This window comes from Carassius gibelio, chromosome A8 (assembly GCF_023724105.1).
Source record: "Carassius gibelio isolate Cgi1373 ecotype wild population from Czech Republic chromosome A8, carGib1.2-hapl.c, whole genome shotgun sequence".
Classification (NCBI taxonomy): Eukaryota; Metazoa; Chordata; class Actinopteri; order Cypriniformes; family Cyprinidae; genus Carassius; species Carassius gibelio.
Window position 1 is genome coordinate 28,709,106 of NC_068378.1, and position 14,432 is coordinate 28,723,537.

The 14,432-nt window shown below is 38.7% G+C and overlaps 1 protein-coding gene across 1 annotated transcript; it reads right to left on the reverse strand.

Moving 5' to 3' along the window:
• Positions 1–2,719: 2,719 nt before the first annotated feature.
• On the reverse strand, positions 2,720–10,733 carry LOC128019150 (prickle-like protein 2). Its single transcript, XM_052605209.1, has 6 exons — positions 10,593–10,733; positions 10,324–10,461; positions 9,114–9,317; positions 7,766–7,952; positions 5,087–5,947; positions 2,720–4,226 (listed from the first exon to the last, which is right to left on the reverse strand). Exons 1-6 carry the CDS (start codon positions 10,716–10,718, stop codon positions 3,334–3,336), a joined length of 2,409 nt encoding a protein of 802 aa, XP_052461169.1. The 5' UTR covers positions 10,719–10,733; the 3' UTR covers positions 2,720–3,333.
• Between the last annotated feature and the right edge of the window lie 3,699 nt (positions 10,734–14,432).

Sequence of the window (14,432 nt, forward strand, 5' to 3'; positions counted from 1 at the left end):
CTTTCCATTTTGACTTCAGTTATGCCTGGGCTGTTTCACAATTTCATGCTTTTGCTTTGTCTGCAGTATCAGCCCTCAGTGGACCTCTGGGAACTATTTTTAACATTATGTCATGTAGTCCGTGCCAATTTGCTGTGCCTTTAGAATTGCCCCTGACATTCAGCAAAACACACACTGAAAAACAGTGTGACTAAATATCCATCAAACAGAAATGTGTTTCATTTCCTGAAGTGGTACATGAGGTTGAGCAACTGACCCTTCGCCAGGATCTGACCAATCATAACCCTGAATTTGAAACCCGATACAGCGATCTGTCATGACCACTAATCTATTATCTCTAACACATTAAAGTTCACCCAAAAATGAAAATTAGCTCATAAATTACTCACCCTCAAGTCATCCTATGTGTATATCACTTTCTTCTGCCACTGCATCAGTCCAAAAGAAGTTAAATAAAAAGTGACCATTTATTTAAGAAAAAAAGGCTCCTGTAGCGAAGCGATGCATTTCTATAAGACAAATATATTCCAAACATAATATTCACTTGAATCTAGCTTGCGCTCACTGCTGTAAACTAAGCAGTTCCAGGGGAATGATTTATGGAGGTCTTGAAGACCCACGTTTGATAACAGGATCAAAGGAAGCAAAGTTTCCTTACTTTAGCAAAGGAAAATCTGTCTCCTCTTGGCTTATATCGAAATCCTCCCACATTTTTCTTTACAAATCCTTGTTTTGTACCTCTAATTACGGACCGCTGTATTGATCTTTCCACTGGGTTTCCGCATTCGTCACTTCTAAGCATATGTAATTTACCCAGAACTGCTTCCATTTACAACAGTTAGTGCAAGCTACAGAAGTGATTTTTTCTTTTTGAATATGGATATTTTTCTTACAAAAACGCATCGATTCGCTACAGGAGGCCTTTGTTCACCTCCCAGAGCTGTGAGAGACACTTTTTTTTAAATATATATACAGATGGGCGCTTTTTAGCTAACTTCTTTTGGACTGTTGCATGCAACACCCGCTGAGTGGCATTTAACAGCTTGAAAGATCAAATAAATGTTTTTATGTAACTCAGACTGGATTCGTCTGAATCTATGCCAGCTTTCATTGGCCAAGGCCTGGCCATGAGGCCCTTTGACCGACATGTCAAACAATCATTTCATTTGATCATTGTCATGTTTCGGGGCATGGAATTTTCGCCACAATTACAGACCGGTGTGTTAAATTCTAAAATGTATTTTAAAGATCATATGCCGCGAACTTTAAATATTAAACATTCTTTGTAAAATCCATAATTTAATTGATCCTGATAAGCACTCATCGTCACAGTTGTATACTCGATGGCTTTCTTCTTTCGTGAGGGGGTTTGGCACCAAAGCATTTTTGTTCCCAGGTTGAATGGCAAAGAACGCGACACACATGTGTATTGTTCAACCACCCTCATGTTGTTCAGAACCCACGACTATTTCTGAAGAAAGCAAGCAAGCTAAATTTTTGAAGATATTTTTGGGGGGTACTGAAGCATTTAAGCTTCAGAAAAGATACAAACCATTATAATTTTAATCAACACGCATGAGTCTTCTGAAGTCATGCTACAGAAACAGACGGAAATTTAAGTCAATATTAATTGAAAATCTGTTCATTCATTCCACACTGACTAAATGATCCGATCGTTGTCGTTAAAAGTTGGCTGCCGATTATCAGTATACTTGAAGCTTGGTCTGTTCCTTTCACATTTGTGAAACAGATGAACATTTAGATTTGAAAAGTAGGATTTATTCAGAAATCAGATATCTCTACAAAATGCAGCTTGGGTGGATGTCAAGATTCTCAAATGTTGTTGGACTTTAAAAGACTTGGAATCTAATGCGTGACACTACTTTATTAAGCTAAAAATTATTGAATTGTGACATAACGTTCTGGTATTATTAATTTAGAAAGATATCAGTTTCTCAGTTCAAAATTTTGTATATTTGTATATATATATATATATATATATATATATATATATATATATATATATATATATATATATATATATATATATATATAAGAACCACCAATTCATCATTCACTAGCGAAAATGAGAGGAAACGTATTGTAAGAGAGAACTTAAAAAGATGAAAAGGTCTAATGTTGCGCTCATTTATACAGCTGGTTAGGTCATAACACTGCAATGTAAACTTTCTTTCAAGACTCTTCTGACCACTACTAAGTGGGCAAATATTCCACAAGACCGTAACGCAAAGCATCTCATGTTTCTGGCCTGTCAGGGACATTAGACACTTTTTCGATAAGTTCCGATACATTTTTTTGCTCTTTTAGCACATGGGACTGTGGTCATGGTCTATGGATAAATATCTGAAAACCACATATGTATTATCCAGCAGCTAAAATAACATTCTGAATCTCCACGTAAAATGAAATTCTCAAATCTTATTGCTAAAACATATGCACTATTGACAGAATGATGGTTTAGAATCCAAACATAGAGCAAAGCATGAACTAGAGATGCAAAAACCTTTCCCCATGGTTCTATCCCCAAATCGAAGATGGAGATCTAAATGAATCCTTGTGTTTTCATAAGCACTGTCATTAGCAATGAGGTGTATCGGTAAGCGAGACTAGCCATTTGGATCCTGCGGATGCTCTGTGGTCTTTAGCATTAATGCATGGAACAGATGGGGAGGGTGTTGGTGTCTAATCGGAGTCAGAGATCACAGAATGCTCCGATGAGGAAGAACCAAGAGCTGTCAATCAAATCGCTCACAGAAATACCTTTTAATTTCCAATACAGGACAAAGTTCAGCAAATTAACGTGCATGCCTTTACTATTTTCTCTACATTATGCTTAGTACATAAATGATTCTATTGATACAAAATATAAAAATATGTGGTACATTTACAATTTATTTACAGTACATCCTTAATTTAGTGAATTTATTCATTCAAATGCGTATATACATCTTATTAATGGGATTTTCAGCCCAAAGCAAACACCATACAAAAAAACAAAACAAAAAACACTGTGCCTGAATGAATTACTTAAAAAAAATAAAAAATAAAAAAAAAATTGCACATTAGCTGTAACAAATGCGGCAACAGTGCTGCAGATTTAATAATTAAGAAGTCCTAAAAATAAAAGTGTAACATCCAGAATTAATTTGGAAATATCACATGGGGAAGCATGCATATGTAATTGAGCTGTGAACAAATTAAATTACTGCGTATTATTCACTGACAGCCTCACAACACCAAAAAGCCTTTCAAACTACAGGGACAGGGAAAAATGATTGTGCAAGGTTGTGGAGCATGCAGCAGGAGCCACTTTTAAGATATAATGCAGTTCTTGCTTTTCCTACGTTTGCGTGTGTGTAACTGTCCTCGGCTCCCAAACTGACCGGATGCTCCCAGTCCTGCAGAGTTGTATTTGCGTAGCAGCTCTTCGCTGGGCATGTACCTCAGCTGGACCGGTCTGGGAATGGGCTCGCCCAGAAAATACCCTTCATCTTCTGACTCGGAAGATGAGGAACAGGTCGAGCACCAGTCATCATCGTAATCATACTGGTCCCATGAATAAGGGCCTTGGTGTCGGTGTAGCGCAGGGTTTTGAAGTGTAAGGTCAGAGGTTGTCCGAGGGCATGGTCTGAAAGGCTGCTGTCTCAGCCTGCTGCTTCCACTGCCATAGTGGTCCCGAGGCCCACGGGGTGGAGGGAATTGGTCATAATCCTCACGAGCATGAAGTTGAGATCGTATCTGAGATGGGCGGTGCTCGGCAGCGAGGTTAAGTGCATTGTCTGAACGGGAACGCCTGGAACGATGGGAGCGACGGTGGTGGTGGCGACGGCGTGGCTCATCATGGTTAATGCTTCGACGACGGGAACGTTCGCTCATGGGTGGTAGACGAGCATTGTTGGCGTTGCTAACCAAACTCACACGATCCTCCTCCTGATAGGTAAAACCAGATGGCAAAGCATTAATTCCAGGTTGCTGACGGGGGTATTGCACAGGGAATTTGACTTGCACAGGGACTTTGAGCTTCAAGTAGGGCTGTGTGGAGTTCAGGCTGCGCAGAGATTCAGAGCTGTGGAACTGCAGAGAGGAGTTGAGTGTGCCCATGTTACTCTTTTCAGACACATTCATGCCAGAATCTTTGCTCAAATCTGGCATTGAGAAGCGAGACAAGTGCTCCTGTCGTTTACTGCCACCATCTGCAGAGGTGCCTGTAGACCGGAAACACATGTCAGACAGTTGTAATATTCTCTTGCATCTCTGAGTGTGACAATACACAACAAAGTTGAGAAACGCAAGGAAAGATTTTTAATCCCAAGAAGGCCTTAAATTGATCAAGTGACATCACAGACTTTTAAATTACATTTCTGTTTCAAATAGTTGCGGCCTAATGGTGAGAGAGTCGGACAACCCAAAGGCTGCAGGTTCGAGTCTCAGGTCCAGCAGGAATTGTCGTTGGGGGGAGTGAATAACCAGCACTCTCTTACTCTCTAAACCAAGACTGAGGTGAGACCCTTGAGCAAGGCACCGAAACCCCCAACTGCTCCACAGGGGCCACAGCACATGGCTGCCCACTGCTCCGGGTGTGCGTTCATGGTGTGTGTGTGTGTGTGTGTGCGTGTGTGTATGTGTATGTGTACTTGGATGGATTAATTGCAGAACACAAATTCAGAGTATGGGTCACCCAACATGCTTGGCACACATCATTTCAATTTCAAATAAACGCTGTTCTTTTTAACTTTATTCATCAAAGAATCATGAAAAGAAATGTATCACCATTAAATATATTAACTATTTCCCTACAAGGAAAATGTTTCTTAATCAACAAATATAAGAATGATTTCTGAAGGATCATGTGACACTGAAGCCTACCACAGGAATACATTACTTTAAAATAGTAAAGTTAATTGTAATTTTTTTCAATATTTCAAATTATTTCTGCTTTTACTGTATTTTAGATTTTTTTAAATGCAGATTCTTTCAAAAAATATTTTTTTTAATCTGTAAACTTTTTTAAATATATAAAATAAAAATAAAATGGAAAAAAGCAATAAAGAAAATAATGAAATACCTGTAGCATTAGATAGAGCCAATGACTCCATAGATCCATGTGGCGTCTGCTCCATTGGTGTGAGCTGTTCGCTATAGCCAAGAGCACTGATGGGGTTCCTGCTACGGCCCATCTGCGGTCCAACATCCTTTTCCTTCTCCCTCTGGAATACATGCAGGCTCACGGAGCGCTTATCCATGAAGCTGTTGTGTGGAACCTCTTGAAAGCTCATCTGTGTTTGCAGTCCAGGTGGGTAAAAGTCCTCTGGTCTGGGTTGGAACCAGTTCTCATTCATAGACTGTCCTTTCAGAGCTGATACGGGGGGTCTCTTGGAGGCCACAGGCTCCTTGGGCCTTGGATCTGCTGGGTGACCAGGGGACAGATTTGAAGAATAGGAAGTCCGGGTGTTGCACTGACTGAGCAAATGAAAAGGGTTTGAAGAGAGGTCATTACGGCTTTCGTACCCATACACCTCAGCCGGTGTCTTCCAGGATGGAGATTCTCTGTTCAGACTTGGCGTTTGACTGGACAGACTAAGCAAATCCATTTGCAGGGACAGTGGGTCAACCTCAGCAGAGTAACGCCTGGTTGAACCTTTTCCACCCTGGTTCCCATCTCCTCCACTACCACTATTATTGCTCTTGTTGAATTTGGAACTGCTGTGGTGGGCCTCACGTGAACGAGCGCTCTGAAATGCAGAATCCGAGGAATCAGAGCCGTTCTGGTCGTCGCCAACACTACATGCCCGAGAGCAGAAGATCTGACCCTGCTTTGGTAGAAAAGGACGACCGAGCAGGGACTTCTTACAGCGAGCACAGCTAAAACAGGCCTCGGTGGCATGCCAGTGCTGGCCATCATATGTCATCTGACCCTGGTCAATACCTGCACAATCAGAGGATATCCATTACACACAGAACATATGCATCGATGCCAAAAAGCAAGTAGTGATTGCTCATAAATGGGTCAATGTCACACAAAAGTGTCCATGAAAAAGAAAAGGAAAAACCATGTCCGATTCTTTAAAGCTGTCTGAAACCTGCAATTGCAGTTATTTGCAGAATTATCATCTTTATGTGGGTTGTGCATCAGCACAGCTCCTCAGCAAGGATGAATCTAATTCAGAATTAGATACTACGTCTACATCCAAAATAAGAAGTTTCACCAGAAAATGTCATCTGCACAAGTAAGCAACATGTCTGCCAGTTTTGTTAAGACCACCTGAAAAAAATAAGTTTTACAATAAATTGAGCAACCAATGGTTCTTAAATCTAACAAATCGCAAAGTTAGCTCAGATCATGTCAAACAATGCAAATTATTATTATTGCTATACTTTGTTCTCAAATGGTTAATGTTAATAACATCAACATTGTGTGACTATTAGGACTGGGCGATATATCACATGCAATGATCACGCACATCTCGTTAGTAAAGCCGGTTCCTTGATTACCGCGAAATCTCCATCACCTGTTTTTAGCGGTATTTAATAGACACAGCCGTAGATCACTGACAAGCTACGCAATATCACATTCATTGTCACAGATAAATCGTCTTTGATAATGAACGCGATATTGCGTAGCTTGTCAATACATCGCCCAGCCCTAGTGATTATGTGTATTTAGTGTGTATTAGCATTACCAGTAGATTTCAATTTAATCTACAATTTTCAAACCATTCAAATGTCAACAAATTAAATTATTTTAATCTCAAAAAGCAATTTTCTTGTTCCTTAGAACTAGTTCTAAAATGACAAGTTATTCTAGCTGCTGTAAGAAGAGGCTACAAATGATTCCCCATCTGCAGCATCCACACACACGATAGGGTCTACTAGCCGGGACATCATTGTGTATACAGATGTGAAGTAATGACGCAAAAACAAACGACCCAAACCAGTCAAATTATAAAACATGCTTACAGTCGTGAATCGGGCTAAGGTAAGGAAATAGTGTTGAACACTGATTGGCTATGTACTTGCCCAATAATTGATTTTGGATCATTTTTAACCCCAAAAAAAATTAAGGAATGCAGCTTTAAATTCATTCTAGTTATTTTTATATTACATAGTTATATTTTTACCATAAAAAAACCTATATATATATATATATATATATATATATATATATATATATATATATATATAAAACTAACCTCCCCTAGTAGTCCTTTAGACACAAGCACTTAACAGCACTGTGTGAAAATCTGAGCTTAAAAATGTGTGGATTTTAAATGACAGCTACATTAGGTAAACAAATGCAGAACAAAGATGTCTTTGAAGGATCACGGTGTAGTCGTGTTTGGAGAAATCTGATTAAATGGGGTGCCACATATTGCAGAAACGCATTCGATTTTAAATCACAGCTCACTTTAAGCAGCCACACATTAATGGAAAACATCTGTTTTAAAAACCTGCACTGTTGCTTCCTGTTTATAATCCGTTTCTTGAAAATACTTTCTTGTGATTCTGTGTGGAAACTAATTCCAGAATAAATTTCTACGAAACAATCTGGCAGAATGAAGAACGTGAAGACCAGACTCCACCATCAACACAACGCAGCTATTCATTCATCTTCTTAACATTAGACAAAAAGCAGGTCAGCCGTCTCTTGGCAGTTGCTACAGGGCAATTTCTGCAAGAGCAAAGTGGACCGGCCTTGCATGGACACGAGAGGATTCTAGGATGGCACTGATAGATGGGCTCTTACCAATGTGTTCCCCACAGGAGTCACAGTACTCTGCGTACAGGGACTCAAAGCAGGTGCAGCAGTACGGCCGGCCCTCTTTCATGATGTAACGCTGGCCGCCCAGAACGGTCTCACACTCAAAACAGCAAAAGTGCTTCATGTGCCAGTGCCTGCCCTCTGCCTCTGTGCACTCATCTGAAAAAATGATCTAGAAGACAGATAAGAGATAAGAGTAAGACCATTTTTCTGCGATGGAAGTGACAGGACTAAAACTAAAGGCTCCACTGAGGCAACAGCCGGAGCTGCAGTACAGCAGTAACTCTATTATCACTATAGAGATGAAGTTCTGTAACCATGGCAATCATGCAATGTATTCAGCTGTCTTTACACAAAATCAGAACTAGAGAAACAGGGCTCATTGTGTGCTGTCTTTAACTACACAATTAAGACGTCTAAGTTATTAGCATTTTGCAGTGTATTCATCATTTTATTTTCCCTTTGCACTTCAAGGGTGCAGTCACATTTGTTTTTGTATGGCAAAATTTCATGAGTGAAATGGAATCTCAATGAAGGGAAAAATGATCATGGATTTCACAATGCATTCCAGTTTGCTGTACTTTTCACACAATATTTCGCTGGGTTTACCAATATGTCCCTGCCAGACCTGGCCCAAGGATTGACCACATCTTCACATGACTAAAGGAACAGTTCACAAAAAAATAAAAAATAATAATAAATAATTATTATTAAATTAAAAACTGAAAATGTACTCACCACCCAATAAATTTTTGTGTCTTTATCGGGACAGATTTGAAGAAATATATCATTCTGTAGTGAATGGGTACCGTCAAAATGAGAGTCCAAACAGCTCATTAAAAATATCACAATAATCCACACAGTTCATCAATTAAAGTCTTGTGAAGTGAAAAGCTGCGTGTTCATAAGACACAAATCCATCATTAAGCTGTTTCAAACCGTAACTCGTGGATTATCATTATGTTTTTATCAGCTGTTTGGACTCTGACGGCACCCATTCACTGCAGAGGACAAACTGGAAAGCATATGATGTAATGCTAATGAAAAATAAAGAAACAAAATCATCTTGGATGACTTGAGGGTGAGTACATTTTTTTAGCATTTAAATGTTCTGTTACAACTCTAAGACAATTATAGCATCATTCCTTTGAAAAAAAAAAAACATTGATAAACAGAATGATTTGTGCTGTTTAGATATTTTCTAATTTAAAAAGGATGATATTGCGAATATGTGCAACATTATATAAGGTAACAATGGTTTATTAGCACATACAAGATACATACTAATGTACAGAGGTTCATGTCTTGTAAAGGCAAGGTTAGATTGTCTAACCTCATCGCAGGCCGAACAACGGGGTTTGAGTCTCTCAGCGTGGTGACGGCCACAGAAGATCTTCCCATCCTGGGAGAAGTAGATGAGATCCACCAACAGCTCGTCACACATGCTGCACACAAAGCATTGTGGGTGCCAGCACATCCCATGGCCTGCCCGTGATGCAAAGACGGCAATGTCACCTCCGTTTATCTGTCCCCCACACTGAAAACGAGAAAAACAGATGGAGAGAGAATTGAAAGGTAGGAATGAACGTTAAAAAGGAAAATTGACATTTAACATGAAAAAATTTATTTAGCAGCAGGGTAAAAGAGAAAATCAATAATAATCTCTGCCTTTTATTTAGTGTTTACAGACTGCCTATTTATCTACCAAATGATCAGATAAAACTAACTAATATAAAAGTTCAATATAAAAGGTAGAAAATGCACCTCAAGACTCTTGTATTACTGTCAGTTTTGAATTTATAATACATTCATACTGAATAAAAGTATTAATGTCTTTCCCAAAAAATTATCTAACTGATCCGAAACCTAAGAATAAAAGTATATTTTTGCACATCCCTTGACAAAGCATAGAGAATATTCAAATTCAAAATCTGAATTTATAACAAGCGGTCAACATATTGTATCTGAAAAGAGAAGGGAACAGCTGATATGAGCTGGTTTCTTCATTAAAGCTCTCCTTCAGCATTTTCCAATATCTTGTGCTATGGAGAGTCAGCAAATGTTAAATGGGATACACAGATGCTTGCAGCTACCCACAAAAACACACACTCGTGTGTCAGTTACTTCAGAGACCAATATTTATTAGAAAGCCTGCATCTTTTCAACAGCGCTGAGGGCTACATAGGGGCTTTATATCTTTAAGAGCATCACTGCAGAGGATACATTTAAAACGTGAAAAAAAGCCAAACTGTGTCAGTGTGACATCTGTTCCTGAGAAGTAACGGAAGAAGAGAGAAACCAGGCAGGTGGTCACAGACATGCATATCCAGCTTATATTCAGCTCTAATTCACTTACTGGCACTTGCACGACATCCCAGGTGGGCTAACACACACAACCAGAGGAAACCTTAAAACCGACAATGAAAATAAGCCGCCAACGAACAAAACTACCCATTTCAAAGAACCACTGAAGCTGAACTCTTCCTGTGGCCAGAAACGTCCTCCATCCCAAACCACGGTTCATTTGGATATCATACACACACCTGTTCACAGATAGCTCCAGTCATGGTGACCGGGAAGGGCCTGACATTACCACGGCCCAGGTTCTCCCTCTTCCTCTGGTTGCTGAAGAGCTTCAGCTCTCGTTTTTCCTCATCATCCAGACTGTTACAGTATCGCACCTGCGCAACAAGAGCTCAGGTCAGCTGTGTCACATTAACATGGACATACATGTGTATTAATGATGGCACACACAAACATGCATGCATTCTGACCGGTGACCTTTTCACGCAAGACCCCGAGCTAATCTTACCTCATTGTCATGTGGAGGGAGCTGATGCAGAAGCTGCTTGATGCGATGCTTCTCCCCAGGACTGTTCACGTATGGTACTTTATCCTCGGGCAAAGAGCTGTAATACTGATGTACCTGGAATGACATTTGAAAACTATTTTGAATTACTCTGAATAATGTGAGTACGGTAAGTAAATAAAATATTGTTTACATAAAAATAAAGATTCTGATGCTTGGGTGACAAGGTCACAAGCACAGGTGTATATTACTTCAGTATAATTTATGCTAGCGAATAAATAAAGCACCCCCCGATCTCGCCCAACATCCTTGCATTGCACACACCGGTATAACAGCCAGAGTGATTTATGGAAGAGCGATGCATGAGTTAATGGAACCGGCCCCTTCTATCCCCCCCATGACACGCTTATATGGAGGACCCTTTATCTCAAGATAATAAGAATGTCCAGAGCTCATCCCAACTTAATTAACCATACGAGGCTTACATTTTTGGATGAAAATGGACATTATCACAGTTGTCTAATTAACATAATAAAATTTTAAATGTAACTACATCATGCATTTCATTTTATAATTGGCCAAATAATGAGAACACAAGTCTAGATTACATTATAATATACATGTAATTGTCTGTTGACTTGTGGCTGGAGTATTGTTTTGGAAAGCAAACAGGCCAGTGAAGAATCCAGACTTAGTAGGAGCCATAATAAAGTCCTACAGCCTCAGACCACCCATCCAAACCTATTACACAGATTTGATGGCGTAATCTGATATATCGCAGGGGCCATCTCCCTTCGTCCCCATACCATATAAACACAGAATAAAAAACAGTGCTTAAGAGCAACTGAGAACTGTAATAAAATACATCATGAAATAAAACACAAGCAAGCAGCATTTCTCCTTTTTTAAATTTGAAATAATACAATTGAAATTAGAAAAACTAATAATAAAAAAAGACTAGATTTTTTTTTTTTTGAAAAACTAGGCAACTAACTGAAATTAAAACTAAATTGACAAACTATGTAAAAAATTCAAGCTAAATTTAAATGTTTGAAAATTAAATCTAATTAAATTATATATATATATATATAAAAGTATATTTCAAAAATACTAAAATAAAACTGCTGCAAAGAAAATTACATTTATCTCAATGCTCTCCACTAGCACAGGACATCACAGGACCGACTCCATGAGGAATCTGCAATCTTTACTCATGGACATTTTTTTATGCTAATTACTTGAGCTATAAATACCATGTGTGACTAATTTAGCTGTATAAAAAAATTTTTTTTTTATATTAAACATTTGCCTTTAAAGACATGACATGAATTTGGTATTACTCTACATCGACAGTGTTTTTAAACTGTGTGAATGACTGATATGTAAAGACACGGATGAAATATTGTTAATCTCAGACATCCATCAAAATGTGTTTTTACAAGGACCAAGAAACATTCTGGATAGATTCCAAAACAAAATCACCAGCTTCTCCGGTGAGGCGTGGGATTTGTTTTTAGAGCTCCGTCCATGTCCGGTGTTTAATGCCTCCCTGTAATAAGGAGCTGTCTCTTTAAACGTGCTGATGGCTCTTCCGTTGCTTTTGTTGGCCGGTACAGTGTCAGCAAGGGGTTTCTGGAGGACTCGTGCAGAGGTTCTTTTGGGATAGCTGAAAATTTCACGAAACACCAACTGTGGTTTGGTCCTGGTTAATTACAGTGCAGACGTCCAACAATAACACGCTCCCTGGGCCAGCAAAAGAACTGTTGTGATGCAGCGATCAGAAGCCCAAAGCACTCACACAGAGGAACAGCTTGTGGAAATAACTATAATCAGCAGGAAGAGATCTGGCAACCTGCCCTGGTGTCAAGGGGATCTGGCAACTGCATTTTGCATCAGACAGAGAGGGTGAAAAAAAAAATGCAAAAGCTCTTGATTTGAGGGCAAAACAACCAGAGCTCAAACAGCTGTTTTCCACTGAATAAATAAAGCCAATGCCTCAGAGAAAGGAGGCATAGCATACGCTGGATGACATAGCAAATCTGCAACAATTTGTTGATGAAAAAAATAAAAAGAACTATAATCAAGTTTTAATTAAACTGGCTAACATCACTAACACTTAGGGCTGGGTCACATTTCCTGATTTTGATTCACATGGTCTTGATTCGATTCCAATTATTTGTTATAATATACATTTTGCTTACATATGAAAAGGCTGTTTCAGACTGATTCAAACCAGTAATTCACATTTTTGAAATATTCATTAAAATAGCCAGTTTATAAGATTATTTTGTATCAGGCATCTTGCAACACTGGTTACACAGTTTATTTTTGATTCGCCAAAAAGAACTGGCTCAAAAGTCATTTGCTTGTAAACTAGACTGCACTGATCACACCGTATGTCCTTGATTCACTAAAAAGAACCAGTTCATAAGAGTCATTCATTCTGGAAATCAAGCTACAGTAGTTGTACAGTCTCTTTTTCATTTTTCTAAGAAGAACTTGCTTAAAATAATATTTTTTTTTCAGGAATCAGACTACAATGGTTATGAGGTATACTTGTTTTGTATGGAGCCCATCTGAAAATACAGCAGATATATAACAGCATATTTAAGAGAAGAGGAACAAGATTTGTAGCAAGTGGAGCTGCTTGATATGACTCCGAATGATGGGCCATTCCATTTCTTAGCAGCTAATTGGATTACTCGACTAATTCCACTCATGTGAGCATTTGTGAGCATCAGAGAGATTTTGGGAAAAAACATGGTTGGTGTCTTCACTGCAAGGACCATATTTTCAAGTATTTGGTGGATAATGACTTTTGCCAAGATGTTCACACTTTCAAATTAATATGGTACAACATTTTTTTTTTTTTTTGCCCATGGAGTCATGAAAACATGTTTTCTTGTTCTAAACCAGATCACACATGTTCTGAAACGCATAGTAGAGCTACAATCTTGTAGGATGTGGATGGCCTAAATTTCCCACTCTCTGTCTAAGCGAAGCTAATTTGTCATGGCCTGAGGTAATCACTGTCTCTGGGTGAAACTGCAGATACCAGCTTTCAAAGTGCAGAGAAAGGCATAATTAATAGCTTGCTAATAACATGCATGGACACAGAGTTCTTGTATCCCAGCAACTTCCTCCCATCCATCTGCCTGAACGGTGAAAAACTGCTGGTACTGACTTAAACCAGAACCTCTAAAAAAAACCGAGGGCTCTTGGAGCATAGCTTAGAGAACCATTTATCAATATAATACAGAATATCTAGGAGATATACACTGGCTACTATCATTTTTACCAAGTATTCATAATAAATAGGGGATAAAAATGCTGCATATCAGTCTAATGTCAACCATCAATTACTTAATCTTTCCATCATATGATCATTCAGCCAGGCAAATGAAAATAAATAAACAGAAATGATCAGATGCACATGGTTTGACCTCCAAAGACCCAATATAGTCCACAGTCCTTGCAGATGGTAGAGGTGCTTTATTGCTTATTGACCCGTTTTGCTGTTGCGTTAACAAGGCTTTCTTCAGTTCATCAAGAAAATGAAACTCACATCTATAAATGATTTCACTGGCCCATAAAGAGTTCACACACACCGGTGCCTAATAAACCCCATAACACCAACTTTCTGAAGCAGAGAAATTGCTATAGTCAAAAAAAAAATCAGTACAGAAGGAATGAAGGGTCATAAAGAGAGTATTCTCATAGATATTCCTTGTCAATGTCATGCAGAATGCTTTAATGCTTCTTCGAACATCCCAATTAGAGTAAAAACTACATTGTTAACATGCTGCATTCCATTTATTAACCCATCTAAAAATTATTCTACCA

What these genes read in the sequence shown, in the direction of transcription:
- LOC128019150 (XM_052605209.1), bottom strand. Translation starts at nt 10,718, where the DNA reads ATGTCATTCCAGGTACATCAGTATTACAGCTCTTTGCCCGAGGATAAA. An exon ending in TCCCTCCACATGACAATGAG is followed by an intron (nt 10,462 to 10,592) that starts GTAAGATTAGCT and finishes CTTGTTGCGCAG; the next exon opens with GTGCGATACTGTAACAGTCT. An exon ending in CTGGAGCTATCTGTGAACAG is followed by an intron (nt 9,318 to 10,323) that starts GTGTGTGTATGA and finishes TCTCGTTTTCAG; the next exon opens with TGTGGGGGACAGATAAACGG.